The sequence below is a fragment of the Pristis pectinata genome, chromosome 1 (genome assembly GCF_009764475.1).
Source record: "Pristis pectinata isolate sPriPec2 chromosome 1, sPriPec2.1.pri, whole genome shotgun sequence".
In the NCBI taxonomy this organism is placed as follows: domain Eukaryota; kingdom Metazoa; phylum Chordata; class Chondrichthyes; order Rhinopristiformes; family Pristidae; genus Pristis; species Pristis pectinata.
The window spans coordinates 67,884,986-67,908,487 of NC_067405.1; the positions used below are offsets into that span (position 1 = coordinate 67,884,986).

The 23,502-nt window shown below is 41.8% G+C and overlaps 1 protein-coding gene across 2 annotated transcripts in view; it reads right to left on the reverse strand.

Moving 5' to 3' along the window:
- Positions 1-5,478: 5,478 nt before the first annotated feature.
- Positions 5,479-23,502, reverse strand: part of ube2f (ubiquitin-conjugating enzyme E2F (putative)) — a 127,422-nt gene continuing 109,398 nt past the window's right edge. For both annotated transcript variants that reach the window (XM_052023191.1, XM_052023194.1), the window contains exons 9-11: positions 9,835-9,867; positions 9,026-9,088; positions 5,479-5,964 (exon numbers count right to left, since the gene is read on the reverse strand). In XM_052023191.1, coding sequence (XP_051879151.1) covers positions 5,914-5,964; positions 9,026-9,088; positions 9,835-9,867 — 147 coding nt within the window. In that variant the 3' untranslated portion in view covers positions 5,479-5,913. The remainder of the gene's footprint in view (positions 5,965-9,025; positions 9,089-9,834; positions 9,868-23,502) is intronic.

Consider the following 23,502-nt stretch of genomic DNA (forward strand, 5'->3'; position numbering starts at 1 on the left):
GCTCTAGAATGATAGGAGTTGAAAGAGCAGCTCCTTCCTCTTTAGTGCCTAAATGAGTATGCTGGAGGATGGAAATAGGCACTGGGGGGAGGTTAGAAATTTGCACCAAAGTTTTGAGGCTGAAACTTGCCCACTTTGAAATGTCAGAAAGCCTTGTATAGAGGTGGTGGCAGCAATCACAATGAACCGTGAGCTTATGGCTGTAAATTCAGGCTGAAAGTTACTGGGTCACAAACTGGGCCTGTGCAAGTGCAACTGAACTCAGGCTGGCATGTGTACATTCAAACCCTGGCACGCAGGCTGCCGGCTCTGATTGGTGCATAAGCGCATAACATTGGAGGACTGCAGCTGCACAGCATGGGGTGGGCGGTTGGCAGGTGCAACCCCTACCCAATGACGCAGGCTGCATGTGTTGCAGATGCACAAATCAGCACCTGGTCTGAAAGATCTCAGGATGACCAGACTTAAAGTTCCAAGTCCGGTGGGCAATAAATGGTAGCTCTCCCTGGCAATGTCCATTAAGGAATTTTTAAAAATGCCACAACTAGCAACAGAACATACAATATCACACTGACTGGGTGCGTAGTATCATGATTTAGTTACCAGGCACACAGTATCAAGTATCACAGACTATTGCCTGGACGAGATAAACCATTATAACACAGCACAGAATTCAGCACATCAAGCCTCCACTAACTCTTTTAGGAGTGATCCACACTGTCCCATCCCTACCTTTTCTTCCCATATTCCGACAATATTTTCTCCTTGATGTGGCACTGTGGATAGTTCAGTCCTGACCTCCAGTGATATGGAGTTTCCACATTCTCCCTGTGACTGTGTGCATTTCCCCGGGTGCTGTGGTTTCTTCCCACACCCCAAAGATGTGGTTTGTGGGTTAATTGGCCGCTGTAAGTTACCCCTCGTATAGTTGAGTGGTAGGAGAGTCAATGGGGAGTTGCCAGGCATGTGACAGAGAATAGGTGACAAGGAAGTGAGGGGACGGCATTTTTCTGAGAGAGAGAGAGACTCAGTGGGCTGAATGGCTGATGCCCAAGTTGTATGAGAAAAAAAAGAGAAGCATTTATCTGATTCTCTTTTAAGGGCTACCACTGAATCAGCATCCACCATCGTTTCGGTGGCGGTTTCCAAATCCTACCAACCTGTCAAGTTAAAATTCTGCCTCAAGTCACTTCAGGTTCTTTAATGATCACTGTAAACTAGTGAGGGGATCAACTCTTCAGCCATGGGAATAGTGACTGGGCTTGCAGGACCGCGTGACAAGGAAGAGAATCTGAACTCTGAATCATGTTTCATACACCAGTAAATGCATATGAAGTATCACAAATCATGAGTATTAGCTGAGCATGCAGTATCATATCAAATTAGTTGCATATTACTGTCAAGTTACTAGTAACTTTTCCTGATGTGCCATGTATCATGGACTAGTACTAGATACTTGAATACAATGAGCAAATGGAAAATGGACACAGTAATATGCATCATAGACTAATAATGGGTCATATAATATCACATCACAACCTCTCAGTTGGTGGTGGTCTTTATCTAGTCTATATGCCAATATAGTTAATTCTGAAATGCCCTCTTAAGTGGTCGAGCAAGCCACTTAATTTAAGGGCAATGGATTAAAAATGCTGGCTTTGCCAGCAATGCTACGTTTTGCGGAAAGGAAAAAATGTCATGGACTTACTTCTAGTAGAACTATAACTGAACATGAACTATCAAGTACCATGAACTAATGTTGCTCATGTGTCAGTTGTTAAGATCTAGGCATGTTTAATCCTCCTCAGAAAAAGAGATCTGCTGTCCTTACCTGGTCTGTCCTAAATGCAACTCCAGAGCCAAACCTTTCAATCAACTTCCTGGACTCCTCAATCACGACCCTTTTGTAGATCCTGTCTCATCAACACAACCATCAGTCTTAAACATGACAAGGAAAACTTCTGATTACTACTCACTGTCCTACCTCAGCTGATGAAGTAGTCCTATTCCAGAATCAACAGCACTAGGAAGGAGCACCAGGTGTACCAAAGACAAAGTGCACTCTGGATGAGGGATGTCCATATCCATCACCAAGAGAAGCTCCATAGTATCATTACTTCCTGAAGGACAATAGTTGGCCCTGCATCCTGAGTGCTGAGAAAGAATACAGGAATAAATCTCAAGCAATTTACCTGTTGGTGTTTAGTCCAAAATAGTATTCATGGAGTAACCTATGAAGATGATGTCCCATGCAGACCCTCAGTTGTGTTGCACCACTACTGCGCTAAATTGGATTAAGATTAGATCATTAGATATAAAACTGAGCATTGATGAAAAGGTAATAGCAGAACCAGAAATGTATGCTACGTAAACTGTTGGTCTGCAAATTCTATATCCATCGTTAGCAAGTCAGGGAATCAAAGTTGGTTCATTTAGGAATATACAGCAACATGCCAGGAAAATCACCAAGTATATCTTTAATGAGGTCCAAAATCCAATGGCTCAGTTCCAATTTCTGCAATCCTGTCACATCCAGTCATGAATGAGAGGGAATAATTAATGAAAATGTTCTTTTATACAAGTCTTTGGGATCTGGGGTCACCAGCATTTATCGTCCATCCACAGCAACTCCATGGAGGTGGCAGTTCTATTAGAATCCCTATATTTAATAATGACAGAACCCAACATGCAAAAAACCGAAGACAATGCTGAAACATCGACAAGCATTTTAGCCAAGTGCCAAATTGGTAACCTCCCCTCCCAAGTTTCCCATCACAGAAGCTCATCTTCTGCCAATTCGCTCCATCCAATAACAAGAAACAGCTGAGCAAACCAGATGTAGCAAAGACTAAGTGCTTCTCATGCTCCAGTCCAGATACTTCCAGAGTTTCTAATTAGCAGAAAATTACTAAGGCATTGAATTGTCCACAAATGAAGGACAAACCCACTGTTATCAACTACCATCCCATCAATTATCAGTACTGATGGAAGAGGTTGTTAACTGTGCTTTCACATGAGAATCATTTGCTGATGTGCTGATGGACTCTGCCAGCTCTCATTCTCAACTTTGGCAATGGGCCACCGATGGAGGATTTCGGAGGACCATCTGGAAAAAAGCAACTCTTCATTGCATCTTAATTTGGTCTAGTTTCAGCCAAGTTTTATTTTTATTCCTTTATTGTAATATTTTCATTTAATGGCCATCTCAGAGGGCAGTTAAGTGTCAACAATATTGGTGTGATACTGGAGTTTATAAGACATTTACGAACCAATTTGGCCTTTACAACAAACCGACTTCTATAAGCTTACTTTTTACTGTTGATACTGGCTATTTATTCTAGATCCATACCCTTTTTTTCTCCCAAATGATCATGAGGAAACTGGAACTCTGGACTATTAGTTTGTAATGGAATTTCACTGCCATACACATCTTGAGTTCTACATACATCATCTCACATGCAGATAATGAGATATCACATGATATCATGAGATTTTTACAGGGCATAATGCAGATATTTTAGACCAGGTTACTGTTTCTTCATACATACATTAGAGTTGTTTTACAAAGTCTACCAAAGAAGCTGCTTACATTGCTGCAAGTTTATGTACATAGATTCACATGAAATACTTAGCAAACAGGTAATTTGGCCTAATTTATCTATACTTCATAAGAAGCTCTTCCTGTCTGTGTCACTCTATCAAAAGAACCCTTATGCTTCTTGTTAAACTTCCCTTATACACCTCCACCACTCCCAGTATTGAATTAGATCCTGGTCATTCCTTGGGTAAAGAACTTTCTCATCAATTCCTTCATGAATTTATCACTTTCTTGCATTCATGGCTTTAGTTTTGGATTCGATATCATCCCTATAATCCTTTAATAACCTTTAACGACCTCTCTCAAATTATCTCCTCAGCCTACTCTCTTCAAGAGAAACGAGATCCAACATGTGGTCAAGCCTTCCTGGTAGGCATGAGGTCTCAGTTCAGGTGTCATTCTTGAGCCTTTTCTGTACCTTCTCCAGTGTCTCTAAATGCTTGAAATAATATGGAGAGAAGAATTATGCAGAGCCCTCCGAGTGCATGCTGAGCAAAGTTTTACACAAGTATAGCACAACTTTTCTGCTTTTCACTTCTACCAATCAGTTGTTGTACAATGTAAACTGGAGTAGTTTTGTAATTAATATTGGAGTAGTTTTACTGCCTATTGCTGTTTAATAAACAACAAAAGCTTCAATGCATAGTATGGGTTCATTATTTGACTGGATGGTATACTTAAGCAAAAACCTGAGTAGTATTAACTGGTTAAAATTGAGCAGTGCAGTGGTATCAAATTAGCAGTATTTAAATTTCATTTACATAAACCATCTGCAGCTAGTCTAGTTAGAACTACTTTTTACATTAGCAGTTTGCCTGCAAGTTACCTGAAGACAAACAGAAAGATTATCAGCACCCAGTATCAGGTTTGTTCCTGTACCTAAATTTGGAAAATCACATGCTCCTGACTACCATCTTCTTCACAATTGGACCACTCACTCATCAGTGAAGTGGTTCTCTTTTTTGGATGCTATTGTGCTCTAAATGCAAACTCAGTAACACATAGGCATTAAGTTCTTCACCCTACCCTCAAGTGCAAAATGTTTGTGAACATGCAAATCGTTTCAGAGTCTTTAGTTACAAGTTTTCACAGAAGATTTAGGGGTACTTACCAGAAGTATGGAATGCAGTTTAAACACTTGGCCCATTGAGGTCAATCCTCCTATTCTACCCCCTAGGATACTGGTTTGATCTTGATCCTTTCACAAAATCTATTAATGTCCTTACATTCCAAATACGTAGGGAACTCCTTCCCCACCACCACCTACCCAAAGAACTGCACAACAGTAAGCAGCATTGGATTAACATCAGAAGAGTCAATTAATCAGGGTCTGGGGATGAGTTACTGGGAGATAGTGCAATCAGGAGAAATGTATCTGGAGAAAAGACACTGGAGAAGATGGGAGTACTAAATGACAGTATAAAGGTGCATGATCATCAACAGAGATATAGTCAGTAATGCAGGGTGCTGGGTTGTGACAGGGCTGTGTACTGAGAGAGAGCTGGAATAAGACCAGTAGAGATACAATGAATAACAGGACCCTGGGTAAAGTAGTTACTGAGTGACTGTGAGGGAGCTGGAAATAATATCCAATGGCACTGTGAAATCACACATACACATTATATAATAAACACTTGGTAATATATATGTATACATGCAAGTACACAACATTTCACATCTGGCAAGATATGTACTGATAGATGCGCTGTATATTTCACACAAATGGACCTTAATTTCATGTAAGGAATTACAATTCTCAGACAACTAACACTTGCAGCAGACATACTTTATCCATTAGTTGACCAAGCAGGAGCTGTGAAGAAATGTGTCCAATTTAAGGCAGTGCCCCTCCCAATGACAGAGACACCCGGCTCAAGTGCTATTCTCTGCGTTTTCCACACACAGTTGTTTAATATTTGCAAGCCACATGCTGTTAATGCTTCAAACACTTTTGTCTTAAGACATTTTGTTGCAAAATATTGTGGTTTCCAAACCACACCAGATTACACTAGAAAAGCTGTCCTTTGTGAATCAATCAGGAAAGAGACAGACTCCAGGTGCTCTGTACAATCCTTATAATTGAAGAAAACCCGACTATTTTGCCACAATAAGAGTAATTATTCTCGAATCTTAGCCCAAAGTTGCCCATCACTTGCTGTACTGACGCTGAATTCAAAGTAGCACCAACAGCTTCTCTTCATAACAACAGTGATACTGGACCGCCACAATCCAGTGTTTAATTGACGATCGACATCAGAAGGCAGAAGACTTGGCTTCCACAGCTTGGATAGTGTCCCATCAGACAGCTCACATGATCATCTTGCAAAGCGTTTAATATAATCCTGCACTTTACTCCGAAAATCCTCCTGCAGGAACAGCACAAAAACAGTCAGACGTAAAGGGTTTTATTTAAACATTAATTGCACACCCTAAGTAAATCAGACCCATTTAAAAATGGGAGAGGGATGAACCTAGCAGCGGCAGGCTTGTCAGCAAAATATTGATGGGGAAGCTGCAGAGACTGTTACTTGGAACAAAATTAATTCTCATTTAGCAAATCTCAGCAAGACTTATTAAAGGCAAGTCACATTTGACCAGCTTTTGAGTTGAGAGACCTGATAAGGACAGTGCAGTTGGTGCTGTGCATATGGACATTCCAAATACTAATTAACAGAATTAAGGTTCATTGGATTAAAGTGGTAATAGCTTCATGGGTATAACATTGGCTAAAGGACAGACATCAGAGAGTGGTGTTACCTGGTTGCATTTCAGACCAGAGAGATGAACACAATAATATTCTCTTGAGGTTGGTATCAGAACCACTGCTCTTCCTGATTACAGCAATGACCTGACTTTTGATGTACATGGCTTAATTTCAAAGCTTGCAAATGTTTCAAAACTTGGAGATTGCATAAACAATGAGGGCAGTAGCCCAGTAAAAAGGGCAAACTTGAAACAAATGAAATTTAATTGTGAAGACTAGCAGGAAGAATAAGGCGAGGCAATATAAAGTAAATAATAAATTCTGAAAGGAATGTAAGAACAGAGAACCATGGCTGTTTATATAATAAGGTGCAGGATAAGGTGAGCAGACAGCTTAAAAAAGAACATGGGATTCTTGGCTTTACAAATGTAACAAAGTTAGGCTAAATTTTCACGAAAAGACTAGTTAGGCCTCAACTGAATTATTTTGTTCAATCCCGGGCATCATTTGTAACCCAGAACATCAAAACCTCAAAAGTGTTTTATTAAAATGATAACAGGCATAAGTTTCAGTTATTTGGAAGCACAGGAGAAAATGGGAATGTTCTACTTAAAACAGAGATTAGAGGGAGAAAATGCTCACATTCACAAGTGCTTTTTTTATATAGAATAAATAAACTGCTTTATATGGGAGAAGATCTGTAACTGGAGGACAGAAATTTAAAGCAATTGGCAGAGAACCAGAGGTGACAGAAGGAGATTTCTTATGCAACAGGATGTTGTGATCAGGAATACATTCTCTGAAAGGGTTTGAATCTGAATGAATAGTAGAAGTCAAAAGAGGTTGTGAAAATATTTCAACTGCAAAACACTGCAGGGCTAAGAGCAGGGAGAGTGTGATTAATTTGATGGTCTCACCACAGATCTGCTACTGACATGATGGATCAATCTGATATTCCCCATAACACCAGGTACATAAAATTGTGAGGGGGGTAGATAGCAAAAACCTTTTCCTCATGATGGTGGTGTCAAAGACAAGGGGTTTAAGGTGAAAGCTGGGAGGTTCATAGAACATGGAAGAGTACAGCACAATACAGGCCCTTCGGCCCACAATGTTGTGCTGACCTTTAAACCTCGCCTAAGACTATCTAACCCTTTCCTCCCACATATCTCTCTATTTTACATTCCTCCATATGCTTATCTAGTAATCTCCTGAATTTGACCAATGTTCCTGCCTCTACCACCGCCCCAGGCAGCACATTCCATGCCCCAACCGCTCTCTGTGTAAAAAAAACCTTCCTCTGATATCTCCCTTGAACTTCCCACCCATTACTTTAAAGCCAATGCCTTCTTGTATTGAGCACTGGTGCCCTGGGAAAGAGGCGCTGGCTGTCCACTCTATGTATTCCTCTTAATATTTTGTCTATCATGTCTCCTCTCATCCTCCTCTCCAAAGAGTAAAAGCCCTAGCTCCCTTAGTCTCTCCTAATAATGCATACTCTCTAAACCCAGCAGCATTCTGGTAAATCTCCTCTGCCTCCTTTCCAACACTTCCACATCCTTCCCATAATGAGGCGACCAGAACTGGACACAGTACTCTAAGTGTGGTCTAACCAGAGCTTTATAGAGCTGCATCATTACCTCACGGCTCTTAAACTCAGTCCCTCGACTTCTGAAAACTAACACCCCTCAAGCTTTCTTAACTACCCTATCCACCTGTGAGGCAACTTTCAGGGATCTGTGGATATGGACCCCCAGATCCCTCTGCTCCTCCACACTACCAAGAATCATGCTATTAACTTTATACTCTACCTTGGAGTTTGTCCTTCCGAAGTGTACTACCTCACAGTCCTCCGGATTGAACTCCATCTGCCACTTGTCAGCCCAGCTCTGCATCCTATCAATGTCCTTCTGCAATCTTCAACAACCCTCTACACTATCCACAACACCACCAACCTCTGTGTCATCTGCAAACTTGCCAACCCACCCTTCTACCCCCTCATCCAAGTCATTAATAAAAATTAAAAAGTTCAGAGGGGATCTGAGGGGGAATTTTTTCAGACAGAGGGTGGTTGGAATCTGGAATGCTCTGTCTGCAGGGTTAGTGGAGGCATATACTCTCACGACATTTAAGCAGCATCCAGACAGGTACCTGAATTGCCGAGGTAAAAGGTTTAGTGTAGTTAGGTACAAGGGGTGGGCTGGACATGGTGGACCGAAGGACCTGTTTCTGTGCTGTTACCACTCTATTACTTCATGACACCAAGTCTGCTCCAACATCCCCCAATGCCACAATTACCGATCCACCCACTGAAAGTAGCCCTACAAGCAGCATGTGGCTACCCTCCACAGCACCACATGCCGTTCTCCCTCAAAGCCGCATGCAACCCTGTTCCCCGACAACACCACAAACGGCCTCACCTCCTGCAAGTGGTCCTGCTGCCTCCAGCACCCACATTGCCCCAATCCTACAACCCAATTCCCATGAATAGCATCCCCACCATACTGTACTAACATATACAGCCCCGAACCACCAAAATACAGCCCACATTGCTGACTGCCTCAGCCACACCCCTCCCCATAAATGCACCCATTGTAACATCACATACAGCCCAGACATCAACAAACCTGTGCAATGTCCCACAGTCCCAGCCCACATGCTAGAATAATCTCATGATCTGCTTCATTCAGTGTTAATTCCCATTCCAATGTGGACTGACCCACCTTGTCACGCAGGTGTTGCTCTGCAGCTTCGATATTCAGGGGATCATCAAAGTTCAAGAGGTCCTGCAGTACAGGAAGACAGGAATGCTCAAAGCCTGCAACCCCCTAAATTATCAAACTTAAACTTAAACTAAAACCTGCAAAGACCAGTGGTCCAGAGCACTGTTTTTGAGAAAGTGATGAAAGATTTAAGTGTTGTCTGATCCCTGCTCCTTACTGAGTTTGTCATTCTGAGTTGCAGTGCCATTCATGGCTATAATTAGACTACAGCTCTGTTATTGAGGAAAACTTGTCCAGAACTTCACAGTTCGGATGAGATATTATTGCTGATCTGACATGTTCACATGGATTGAGGATGACATACCAGGTGGTATGAATTCCCATCCAACCTCAGTTTGTAACTCACTCCCATGTAGTACTCTAAATGGAAAAACTACCCCAACCTTTGTTTAGATTCCCACCATTACTTTGCTCCCAGCTATCTTATTCTATTTTTAAACCACCAAACCACTTAATTAGATTTCAGCCTGTAACTCACCCCTAGGTATCCATTATTTCACAAAGCATTGCATCAATGAAATCTTGTAACTGGTTTTAGTCACGGGGAGCTTGAAAGCTGATATTATTGAGCTAGTTACAAAGCACTACATGCTGGTCATCACTGAGCAGGTTAATGGAGTGTGGACCAAAATAAATCACTTTCCAATCTATTTCACATATGTACACTGCATGAAGGGTTCAATGCAGAGGATATATTTGCCTAAACATTTTTTTAAATTATACATTAATTTGATCAGTTTGGTACTTACAGTAAATAGAGAATTCAATCCCCAGACCACATCCTGTAGGGAGAAAGACATTTAAGATGAAATACATTGCTGAGTAACAATGCGATAAGCTGATGCAGAGGTCATGTTCACAATGTATTTACACGAGGAAATGTGCCCAACTACCCCAGAATCGCAGACTCTCTATACTTTTGTCACCACAGTGACCATTAGTCATAGAGTAATACAGCACGGAAACAGGCTCTTCGGCCCAACTCGTCCATGCTGACCACGGTGTCCACCAAGCCAGTTCCATTTGCCCATATCCCTCTAACCCCTCCTATCCATGTACTTATCTAAATGTCTTTTAAATGTTGTTTCTGTACCTGCCTCAGCCACTTAATCTGGCAGCTCATTCCATATATGCACCACCTTCTGCATGAAGAAGTTGTTGCTCAGGTCCCTTTTAAATCTTTCCCCTCTCACCTTAAACCTGTGCCCTCTAGTTTTTAGTTCCCCTTCCCGGGGAAAAAGACTATGGTATTGGTTTATTATTGTCACTTGTACCGAGGTACAGTGAAAAACTTGCCCTGCATACTGTTCATACAGATCAATTCATTACACAGTGCATTGAGGTAGTACAGGATAAAAACAATAACAGAATACATAGTAAAGTGTCACAGCTACAGGGAAGTGCATTGCAGGTAGATAATAAGGTGCTAGGTCATAACAAGGTAGATTGTAAGGTTAAGAGTCCATCTCATCGTATAAGGAAACCATTCAATTGTCTTATCATAGTGGGATAGAAGCTGTCCTTGAGCTTGGTGGTATGTGCCCTCAGGCTCCTGTGTCTTCTGCCTGATGGGAGAGGGAAGAAGAGAGAATGACCCAGGTGGGTGGGAACTTTGATTATGCTGGCTGCTTCACCAAGGCTGCGAGAGGTATATGGAGGGGAGGCTGGTTTCCGTGATGTGCTGAGCTGTGTTCTCAATTCTCCACAGTTTCTTGCAGTCCCGGGCAGAGCAGTTGCCATACCAAGCTGTGATGCATTCTATAGGATGCTTTCTATAGGATGCATAGGATGCTTTCTATGGTGCATCAATAAAAGTTGGTGAGTGTCAAAGGGGACATGCCAAATTTCTTTAACCTCCTGAGGAAGTAGAGGTGCTGGTGAGCTTTCTTGGCCGTGGCATCTACGTGATTTGACCAGGACAGGCTGTTGGTGATGTTCACTCCCAGGAACTTGAAGCACTCAACCCTCTCAACCTCAGCACCATTGATGTAGACAGGTGCACGTACACTGCCCCCTTTCCTGAAATCAATGATCAGCCCTTTTGTTTTGCTGACATTGAGGGAAAGGTTATCATGACACTATGTCACTAAGCTCTCTATCGCCTTCCTGTACGCCAACTCATCATTATTTGAGATACGACCCACTACAGTGGTATCATCTGCAAACTTGTAGATGGAGTTAGAGCAGAAGCTGGCCACGCAGTTGTGAGTATATAGGGAGTAGAGTAGGGGGCTGAGGACAGAGCCTCGTGGGGCACCAGTGTTGAGAATAATCATGCATTGAGACTATGTGCGTTCATCTTATCTATGCACCTCATGATCTTATACACCACTACAAGATCAGCCCTCAATCTTCTGTGCTCCAAGAAATAAAGACCTAGCCTGCCCAACCTCTCCCTATAACTCAGGCCCTTGATTCCTGGCCGTATCCTCGAAATCTTCTCCACACTCTTTCCAGTTTAATGATGTCTTTCCTATAACAGGGGGACCAAAACGGCACGCAATACTCCAAGTACAGTCTCACCAGCATCTTGTACAGCTGCAACATAACATCCCAACTCCTACACTCAATGCCCTGACTGATGAAGGCCAGCGGGCCAAATGCCTTCTTCACTACCCTGTCTGTTTCACTGCTTTCAGCAAACTATGCACTTGTTATAAGCTGCGACTATATTTTAAATATTCATAAGTTTTCTGTTGAATCCAGTTGAAAAAAAAACATGAGCAGGCAGTTCCGGTGAAGCAACCCATGCGAGTCAACTGAAGATGTTTAAACAATCCCTCTGTATTCACCCAACACCTCCACAACCCTCCCAATCTCTCCATTCCTCCAACCTGACCTTCTATACACCATCTCCCCTCTACAAGTGGCTATGTCTTCATCCACTTAGGTCCTACAATATGTATTTCTCTTTCAAAGCCCCTTTTCTTCTCTCTCCCCCACCCCCTTTTAAACACACCTCTCTGCTGATCTTGCCTCATAACTCCTTCCTTAACGTGCCTTCCAATCTTGGTTGATTCTGCTTCTAGGAAGCACCACTTAAATGTAAGATATTGCTGCCTACAGTTTTGACTTCTAAATTTCCTTTTACTCTTGCAATTGCTGTGTCAGCTACAGGACAATGGTGCTCAAGGGCTATACGGAAAGAGAAAATCAATTCCACAAGAAAGCCTTCCTCGTTTGTTCAACCAGCTAATAGACAGCTAAAAGAAGTTAGAGGGCTTCTGAACCTGCCTTATCTTCTACTCCCTTGCCCAAGGCCACATATTATTCAACTCACTGTTGCCAGGTGATTGAACCTGGGATAGGTCAGCATGTTTTCTTCAGGAGCTGATGACATCAGTGACTCATACCTCAATTAGTAAGCATCCTGACCATGGAGAAGTATTGTCACTGGCTCTGCTGCATACAACATAACAGTCCGTTCCACAAACGACGGCGTCACCTTTCAGAAACAAATCCAACTTTTGTTACTGCAATGGTGGCGGGAAGCAGAGGGAATCCAAGATGGCAGACAGGAGCGTGTGAGGCACTGAGAGCATGGGACAGGTACAGAAAGAGCAAGCGAGAATGAGAGGGCTGGTGGAAAGGAAGACAGAGCGAGAAGCAAGAGATGAAAAACAGACAGAACGTTTCCAGACAGCAGCCAACCAACTGGGATGGGGATCGTGTGTTAATCCCCTGTCCAAACGTGGGCTGGTTCAGGCAGTGTCTCATATCACCGACATGACTCCAAGGATTAGCTGACAGAACTAAACAGGTGTCTACTACTGCTTTGGCCAAATCCACCATGTATGCTAATAAAAGAGAGAATGAGATTTTAAAACTTACTGTAATTCATACATGTCAGGTAAAGTTAAACTTGTTAGAAGTATATTAGGTTGAAAAGTGTGAAAAGGTCTGCTCATAAACAGCAAAAAAAAACATGATTTTGAACAGGACGTCTTAGCTTCAAGTAACTAGAACAGCATGTCTTTTCACTGTAAAAACAACATTCTGGAAGTTTGACACCATACAGGATAACCAGCTCACCTGACTGGTACCCATGTGCCATCATAAACATTCCGTGACCTGTCACAACTTGCTAACGCTTCTTCAGTAACATCTCCCAAACTTCTACCAACCAGAGTGTAAAGACAACAAGAAACATTGCCACCTCCAGGCTATGTTTCAAGTTTCACACTTTCTTTTATCATCACAGGGTGAAAATCCTGGAACTTCTTCCCTTACAATTCTTAAGGACTAATGTCACCACAGGAACTGCAGCAGTTTGAGAAGGAAACTCACCACAATTATGGGCAGGCAGTAAGTGCTGGTCCTGTCAGAGAAGTCCATATTCTAAGAACACTATTCAACCACAGAGTGAAACTTCTGTAGGATTTATAGAAATACTGCGAACACAACTAGGAGCAAGTATAAGGAGCTAATAATTCCTGCACATACAATTAGTAAAACGAAACAATGGAAGAAATATACATAGTCACGTGTATATTGTAGTTTATTATAAGCAAAATCCTCTTGTGCACCACAGGTACTATTTATGAACTGTGTACGCAATTACATCACCATAGACTAACATGGCACTTACAAGTTTCCAACTGACAAGTCACGTATAACTTGTAGACCGACACCAATTCCCTCACTGCCAGCTGTACAACACACGAGCAGAGACTCACCCATGCAATAATGTATTTATTATGCATTTTTAACAGAATAAATTGTTCCAAGACCTGACAGGAACATTATTAGATAAAAGGAGATGCACTCGGGTCTCTATTTAATTGGTAAAAACACTGTGAAAATAGAAATCTTGTACCAAGGAATTGTAGGAAATAGTGATTTAGGTTCCAGATTCACAGTATGAAGTCTCTAATTCAACCAAGACAAATGTTTGAAGGAAAGGTTCTCTTTGGCATCCATTTCCAAAACCTGCGTTACAAACTGACTCCAGTTCGTAAACTTTCTCCCCAGTGTTTGGCTGGTTCTTTTAGAAACCTTGCTACTGCTTCAAGGGCTGCAGACAGAGCTTTACCGACCAATTTAAGATTATGCAGCCCATTCGCTTCTGAATTCTTCAAATCAAACTTTGCTGGCTATAAAATGTTCCCTTGACCACAATACCCTTCCCCAAAGCTGGCAGTTTCCTGCTTTAAGTAGTAGTCACAAGTGCTCAGTTTCTTCCCCAAGTCAATTTGGAGATGCTGTTGGCAGACAGGCAGCAAGACAGATAAAGTGACAAATTCCCTGATCTTTAATCTTCGGAGACTCAGATTTTAAGGCTTAAGTTAAGTGTTTAATAGTATTTCTGGAAGAATGTGATTACAGGAAAAATCATTACTTTAGGGGAAAATGACTGTTTTCATTTCAATACCAAACCAATAGAAAAGAGGATGATAAGATTATGAAAAAGTTGAAGATGAAAGTTGGGAGAATGAGGACTCACTGATGATGCTTGGAATCAGGAACAGTACAACAAATTCGCTGACCCCAGATTTTAACCCAAGCAGATGATTCCATTAGAACTTTGTGCTTTTTGACTTGGAGGGGGGGATTCTATACTAGCCTTGTTTTGTAGCCGATGTTAATATGGAGCAGAGATTTTTCAATGTATGACACTGGGTCCTTTCAGGCAGAATTAGATGTTCATAATCAAACAACTATGTTAGCAGGGTTACCTTGGGTCCTGGTTACCTTTACTTCACTGACCAATCTGCCACGTGTGACTTTGTTAAAACCCTTGTGGAAATCCACATAGATTATGTCAAATGCACCACCCTCATTAACCCTTCTCATTTCTTTCTCAAAAATTCAATCAAGTTAATCAGACATGAATTTCTTGCAATAAATCCATGCAAACTGTCCCCGATTAATTTGTGTCCTTCCAAATGTGGGCTTATGCTGTCCTTCAGAATGAATTCCGATAATTTTCCTTTCACCAAAGTCAAACTAACTAGACTATAATTACTTGAGATCAATTTTTAAAAAAATAATCGTACAATATTAGCAATCCACCACTTCGATGGCCAAAAAGGACTGGAAAATTATAGTCAGAACCTGCACAATTTCCTCCCTGGCTTATATTACAGCCTAGGATACATTTCATCTGGGCCTGGTAATTTACCCATTTTCACTGATGATAATCCCCTTAATACTTCCTCTTTTACTATGTTTAGCCCATCCAATATTTAACATCCATTTGCTTTATTTACAGCATCGGCAATGTCTCTCTCTTAGAAGCAAGTTGCAGAACATTCAACAAGACCTTGCTCATTTCGTCTGTGCCCACACTCAGGTCACTTTTCTGGTTCCTTAAAGGTATTATCAGTTACCTGGTTTATACAAAATATCAGTGGATTTTCTCTGATTTTACTGGTCAATACTTTTTCCACGTTCTCTCTTTGCCTTCCCTATTTCTCTTTTCATTTCACTCCTGTTCTCTGGTATGCTCTTTGCTACATTAGCTCTTGGTGTTGGATACAAGCTTCTTTTGTTTGCCATCTTACTCCAGCAATGAATGGTGGAATTAGAGAAGGGAACTATTAAAAGTGGGAATTAGGGCAGAAGAGGAGAGAGAACTGTTCCCTTAATGTTTATATTTATAATGAAATAAAGAAATTTCTGTCTGCAGAAGATTTACTTAGTTGAAGTGGGGCGAGGGTGATGGAACCAGTAAATGGAGAATTAGGTGGCAGGGTGAGGGAAAAGGGTTGGATGAGGGGAGACTCCTTGGAAGAAGATTTTTGAAATTCACATTATAGGACGTGGGAATGCCTTGCAAGGCCAGCATTTATCGCCCACACCTAATTGCCCATGGGACAGTAGTGGCAAAACACCTATGAGACATAGAATTGTACACACAGAGACAGGCCTTATGGCCCACCATGTCCACGTTGACCTTTTTGTCCATCTACACGAAACTTCTACATCTTGCCTACTTAAGTGTCTGTCTAAATGCCTCTTAAACTTTATAATTGTCATAGAACACAGAAACAGGCTCTTCGGCCCGACTGGTCCATGCCAACCAAGATTCCCATCTAAGCTAGTCCCATTTGTCCGCGTCTGGCCCATATCCCCCAAACCCTTCCTTTCCATGTACCTGTCCAAGTACCTTTTAAATGTTGTTAATGTACCTGCCTCAACCACTTCTTCTGGCACCTCGTTCCACATACAGGCCACTCTCTAGGTGAAAATGTTGCCCCTCATGTTCCTATTAAATCTCTCCCCTCTCACCTTAAACCTATGCCCTCTAAGTTCTTGATTCCCAAACCCTGGGAAACACTGTGCACATTCACCTTATCTATGCCTCTCATAATTTTATACACCTCTATTAGACCACCACTTATTCTCCTATGCTCCAATGAATAAAGTCCCAAACTGCTCAACTTCTCTCCATAACTCAGTCCCTTGAGTCCCAACAACACCGTCGTAAATTTCCTCTGCACTCTTTCCAGCTTAATGGTATCTTTCCTATAGCAGGGTGACCAAAACTGAACTCAATATTCCAAAAGCAACCTCAGTAATGTCTTGTACAACTGCAACATAACATCTCAACTTCTATACTCAATGCCCTGACTGATGAAGGCCAGCATGCCAAAAACCTTCTTCACCACCCCGTCTACCTGAGATGCCACTTTCAATGAACCATGTACTTGTACTCCTAGGTCCCTCTGCTCTACAACACTCCTCAGGGCCTACTGTTCACTGTGCAAGTCCTACCCTCATTTGTCTTCCAAAAACGCAACACCTCGCACTTATCTGAATTAAGGTCCATCTGCCAATCCTCAGCCCACTTACCCAGCTGATCAAGATCCCTCCGTTATTTCTGATAACCATCTTCACTGTCTACATCACCACTTGTTTTAGTGCCATCTGCAAACTTACTAACCATGTACAAATGTACATTCTCATCCATGTCATTGATATAGATGACAAATAGCAATGGGCCTAGCACTGAGTCCTGGGATACACCATTAGTCACGGGCCTCCAGTCTGGAGAAACAACCTTTCACTATCTACCTCTGCTTCCTGCATCAAGCCAATTGTGTATCCAATTAGCCAGCTCTCCCTGGATCCCATGCAATTTAACTTTCCATAGCAGCCTACCATGTGAAACTTTATCAAAGATCTTACTGAAGTCCATATAGACCACATCTACCGCCCTGCCCTCATCGACCTTTTTGGTTGTTTCTTGAAAAAACCGAATCAAAGTTGTGAGACATGATCTCCCACAAACAAAGCCATGCTGACTATCCCTAATCAACCCGTCTTTCCAAATGTTTGTAATATCATCCCTCAAAATCCCCTCTAGTAACTTGCCTACCACAGATATTAGGCTTATTGGTCTATACTTCCAGGGTTTTCTTTGCAGCCCCTTTTAAAATACAGGCACAACATTAGCCACCCTCCAGTCTTCCGGCACTTCACCCATCACTAATGATGATGTATATATATCAGCCAGGGCTCCTGCAATTTCTTCTCTAGCTTCCTGCAGTTCTTGGATATACCTGATTAGGCCCTGGTCATGTACTTACCTTCATACGTTTTAAGACATCCAATTCCTCCTCTGCCATAATGTAGACTATCGCCAAGACCCTCCCATTAACTGTCTTAGGATCTGAAGTCTTCATGTCTTTCTCCACGGTAAAAACAGAGCAGACATATTCATTGAGGACCTCACCCATCTCCTGCGGCTCCACACAACCTTGTCCACCTTGAGCTTTGAGGGGCCCTATTCTCTCCTCGTTACTCTTTTTCCCTTAATATACTTATAACATCTCTTTGGATTCTTCTCTGCCAAAGCTATCTCATACCTCCTCTTTGCTCTTTTGATTTTCTTCTTGAGTAGACTCCTGCAACCCATATACTCTTCCTGGGATTCTCCTTGATCCCAGTTGCCTGTACCTGACCCATACTCCTTTTTCCTGACCAGAACCTCAATATCCCTTATCATCCAGGGCTCCCGACTCCTGCCAGTCTTTCCCTTCACTCTAAGAGGACATGCCAGATCCTGAACTCTCAATATCTCACTTTTAAATCCCTCCCACTTGGCAGATATCCCTTTGCCCTCAAACAACCTACTCCAATCAACTCTTGCAAGTTCCTGTCTAATACCATAAAAATTTGCCTTGCCCCAGTTTAGAACTTTAAATTGTATTTGACTCCAACACCTCCTCTGGCAGTGCCTTCCAGTTATCAACCACTCTCTGTCTAAGCAAAAACATCACTCAGAGTCCCTTTAAAACTCCTACTTCTCATCTTAAACCTGTGTCCTCTTGTTTCTGATACCCCTTTTGACTATTTACCTTATATCTCTCATAATCATATCTACTCCTACAGCTCACCTCTCAGCCTCCTTCACTCCAGGGAAAACAAGCCCAGCCTTTCCAATCTCTCCCCATAACTAAAGTTCTCCAATCCAGGCATCATCCCAGTGAATCTCCTGTGTATTCTCTCCAGGACAATTTAAAAAAAAGCTGGTGGGGTCCTTCTGGTGAAGATGCTTCCACAATGGCGCTGGATAAGGAGTTCCAAGATTTAGACCCAGCGATGATGGAAGAAAAGCAATACATTTCCCAGTCTGATGGAACAAGGCTTGGAGTGAATCTTGTATGTGGTCGTGCTTCCCAATGCCCACGATAGTACAGACCCAGGTTTGGGAAATGCTGTTGGAGTAGCCATGGCAAATAACAACAGTAAATTTTGTGCATGTCACAGCCACGTGCTAGAGAGGGAGGGAATGAATGTTCAGGGTTGTGGATGAAGTGCCAATTAAGCAGTCTGCTTTGTGCTGCATGTGTTGAGTTTCTTGGTGGTTTTTCAAGCTGCAAGTGGAGGGTGTTCCATTATGCTCCTAATTTGTGCCATGCAAATGGTAGAAAATCTGTGTGAGCAGGTGAGTCACACCTCTGAGGTCACTGTAGCCATTGATCTTAAGTGGCTGGTCCAGTAGGGTTTCTGACTTGGAGTCAAATCATCCTCCATCAGAGGCAATTCTAATACTTAGAAAATGGTTTGGAACAAATAAATCCTGTGGTTCTCAAAAACATAACTGAACTTAGTCTGTGCACTTTGTATCTTGACAGAAATTCTCCTGTCTGTAAGGGGCACACGTTTGCCCCATACTGGTCTTTTTCCTTTAACATAAAAGATCAGAGTCTGTTTTTATATTGTTTGCTAGTATCCACTCATATTCTGCCTTTATCAGTTTTTTTGGTTCTCCTCTGCCAAAGTTCTAAAATGCTCCAAAAGTTCACAGCTACTGCTATTTCAGTCAACTTTATAAGCCTCTTCTTTTGATTTAGTACTATCATTTATGTTTCAGGTAAGCTGCAGATGAATCACTTTTCCTTTGGGTTGTGCCTTGAAGGTTTTTTCGTAACTTGTGCATTACTTCTTTGTCTGCAAATCACTCTACCCACCATTAACTCTCCTCACGCATCTACATAGTTTCCTTGGTTTAGATTTAACTCTATAGTTTTGCACTGAACCACACTGCTTAAAACCCCAGTGTAAAATTCTATATTATGGTTACTCTACTTCAAGGGCCCCTTGAAAAATTTCCTTCTCTCCAAAATAACCTCTTCTCTATTTCGTTCCTCAACATATTAATATAGAAAAGCATCTCAAATACATTCTATAAATTAATCGTCCTCTTTATTACAGTGAACTTAATTTGTCCAGTCTGTTTGTAAGTTAATCAAGTATTCCTTCATTACATGTCCCTCCAACTCCCCAATTTATGCCACACCCAATATTATAACTATTATTTGGTGGCCTATAAATAACTCCTGCTGATGTTTTATGCCCTTTGCTGTTTCTTAGCTCGACCCAAATTAATTACAAATCTACACTGTGATCTGCAATGCCAAGATGCTTTCTAACCACTGCATTAATCTCCTCCCTTATTAAAAGTGCTGGAGCATTCCTTTTCCCGTCTACCTGTCCTTCCTAAGTGTTGAATACTCTCGAACATTTAGTTCCCAGCTTTGGTCATCGTGCAGCCATGTTTCCACAATGACAATGAGCTTATATCTGGTTACTTCCATCTGAGTCATTAATTCACTTATGTTGTGAACACTGCAAGCATTCAAATACCATGCTTTTATTTTTTTCATTTTAAACTTTTTTCCCCACAACTTTATCTCACTTTATTGCTCAACTGTGTTTTGTTACCTATTTATTTTGCTTATTACTTCTCTAACTTCACCTTCCAGTTTAGTTACTTTCCTCCTGAATTACCTTTGAAGTTCCCAACCCCCTGCCAAGCCAGTTTAAACCCTCCCCAATACCACCAGCAAACCCTACTGCAAGGATTTTGGTCCCAACCCTCCTTAGCTGCAACCCCTCCAATTTGTACAGGTCCTACCTGCCCCAGAAACTGTTCCAATCCCTCAAAAATCTAAAACCCTCTCTTGCACCATTTGTCCAGCCATACATTCATCTGCTGTCTTCCTATATCTGTATGTATTATGACATAGCAATGAGTGCAGCCCTAAGGTTATATCTGAAGTCCTGCTAATCTTTCCCCTAGGTCACTAAAATATGCTTGTAGGATCTCATCTCTTTTTCGTTGACACTGATATTGAACACATCCTTTGGCTGCTTACTCTCCCCTTTCAGGATGCTCTGGAGCCACTGAGTCACATCCTTGAATCTGGGACCTTCCAGAGACACACCTGGAGTCACAGAAATGGCTAAATGATAAACATGTATTGATGTAGAGAGGCACCTTAAATGGAGTACTTATTAAAGAGAGTGAAATTCTTACAATTTGGTCAGGATTGGAATCCAGTGCAGTGGGGAAATCTGGTACCTTCAATACTTTGTGCTGCATATAAACTTGAAGCAGTTGTTTTTTTAAATTTTGTCTGGTAATTCTGTGCATGGTAAAGGATTTAAAGGATGGAACCTTTGACAACATAGCACCCCATCAAGTATGGCTCAGATTCTCAAATATGACTGAAACTACAGTTTTCTGATTAGGTGAAGGTTCAGCTGGACATAAAAGTAAAAAAAAGTATTGAAGGACCTCAAAAGGCACAAGATGCACAATGGCAAAGTTAATCATGTTATGGGAAATTACTGATTTCTTTTGGCTGCAAATCATTTTTAGCATATTGTAATGAGGCATGTTCGAGAAAGTGTATCTGACTCTGAGACATCTAAAACTGGGCATTTCTCTGGTTTATGGGATGGTGGTCCAATAAGTCATGTCCATCACACACTGATGTGAGAACTGCATGTCATGGGCTAATGCTGCAATGCTCTCTATTTATTTTGCCAGGTATCCCTCCTCCCACGCACAAGTAATGGGATGAGTCAGTGAAGAGCCCCTGAAGCTGGTACCTACTCACACCATGTTATAACAGTAAGGAAGAAAATCTTCAGAAGTGTCCAGGTTAATGCATTGACATGATGCAGAATGATTGACAGATGAGCAACACAGATTCATGTACACTAGTGTTTAATACATGAGAATGTAGAGTAAAGTCATACAGCATGAAAACAGGACATTGGGCCCAACTCATCCACACACAAAACAGCGGTCATCCTTCCGTATTAATCCCATCTCTCAGCCCTTGATCCAGAGCCCTCTGTGCCTAAGAAATTCAAGTGCTCATCTAGACATTCAAATACTGTCAGCAGCCAAGCTTCAACCACTCTCCCAGGCAGTGCATTCCAGGTACTCACACTCTCTGGGTGAAGAAGATTCCCCCTCATATCCACTCTGAATCTCTTACCCCTTACCCTAGACCTATGACCTATAGTTTTATCTACTTCTAATATGGGGAAATGCATTGTGCAGTTTACCCTGTCTATACCCCTCATAGTTTTATATGCCTCAATTATGTACCCTCTTAACTTCCTCCACCCCAGGGAGAACAGACCCAACATGTCCAGTATCCCCTCATAACTGACCTACTCCATCCCAGGCAACATCCTGGTGAATCTCCTCTACACCCTCTTCAGTGCTATCACATCCTTTCTGTACATTGATAAGCAAGAGAAAGAAGTTTTGACACAAGATTGCTGAACAGAAAGTTAATTTAAAATTATTAAAAATACCTCATTTGGCTGCACATATGCTGGCAAATTACAAAACTTCAAATACACCACTCAAAATTTTCAAATAAAAATGATGCAAACCTGGCGTAAAAACAACACTGGAAAGAAAGTACCCTATCCAAAGTCTAGTGAAAGGCAGATTACATTTCAGTAGTATATCCTTCAAGAGTACAGATACAGGGCCTGTACCTAAAACACTAAACTGCCTTTGCTTTTTGACAGCATTGATTGAATTGATGAGCTTTTCCAGAACAAAGCAGCAACATAAATAGAAGCTTTGTGTTAGCTGAAGGTGCCCTTAGGATTATTTCTCAGCAAGGAATACAATTTAAAAAGGCAGAACTGTTTCCCAACAGATTCTATTAACTGCCTGCAATGGAACGGCTCAGTTATTTCAGGCGCAGGATCATATATCATGGCAGATGTTGCAATCTTCTCTGCAGACTCTATATGGGTCACTTAAAGTTTGTTTAATTACAGTCTGTTAAGCTTTTGTGCATGATAATTTGAAAATCAATGAAAAGTCAATAACCCTGTGCTCTTCATCTGGCCTGCAACTCTGCCACAGTAAAGATTACACCAGTCTGTTTGCTCTGTGGCTGCTGATCACAAGTGCTCACAAAACTCCATGGCCACAGCAACATGCCAAGGTGACATTCATCATGAAGCTAATTTTAGGGACCACACAAAACAGTTTGCCAATGATAACAGCAAATATACCCCTTGCGTCTTTATCAAATAACACACTGTAAGATACAGGCACCATTCCCACCAAAAAAATTTTCCAAATACCAGCTCAGATTCCAACAAAGTAAGGAATGGTCAAAGCCTTTAATGCTGAGATATGGAAAAGTGGGGAGAGTTGGAGAATGCTTGAAAAGTCAGTTGATGTATTCCATCAACAGATGTTGCCTGACCTTAATATGATTCATGTTTTTCTTTTAATTCAATTTACTTTTAATGTTGCAGATTAGATGATAAGGATGGATTTAAAATAAAAGATAGATGAAAATCCCAGTTAGGTCCTCATGACTGTTTGGAGTTAACTACGATTAATCAGAAGTCTACAACTCACTTACCCCGAGAGCTAAAACCAAGGAGCCCCACTTTGTCATTTTTAATGCCCGAGACTGATCACATCAAATCTAACAGAATACAGTTGCAGGATATATTGCACTGTGGCGACTCACCGTCTAGTCGGGCGAACCGGCTCGGCAGTCGGGTCGCGCGGCGTCGGAGCGACGAGGCCCAAGATGGTGGCGGGCCTCGTCTTTCCGAGCGACGGGAGAACCCGCGCACGGGAAGTCCTGATGACGTAGGACTTACGTCATTGCCGGTTGTTTTGGGTGGGA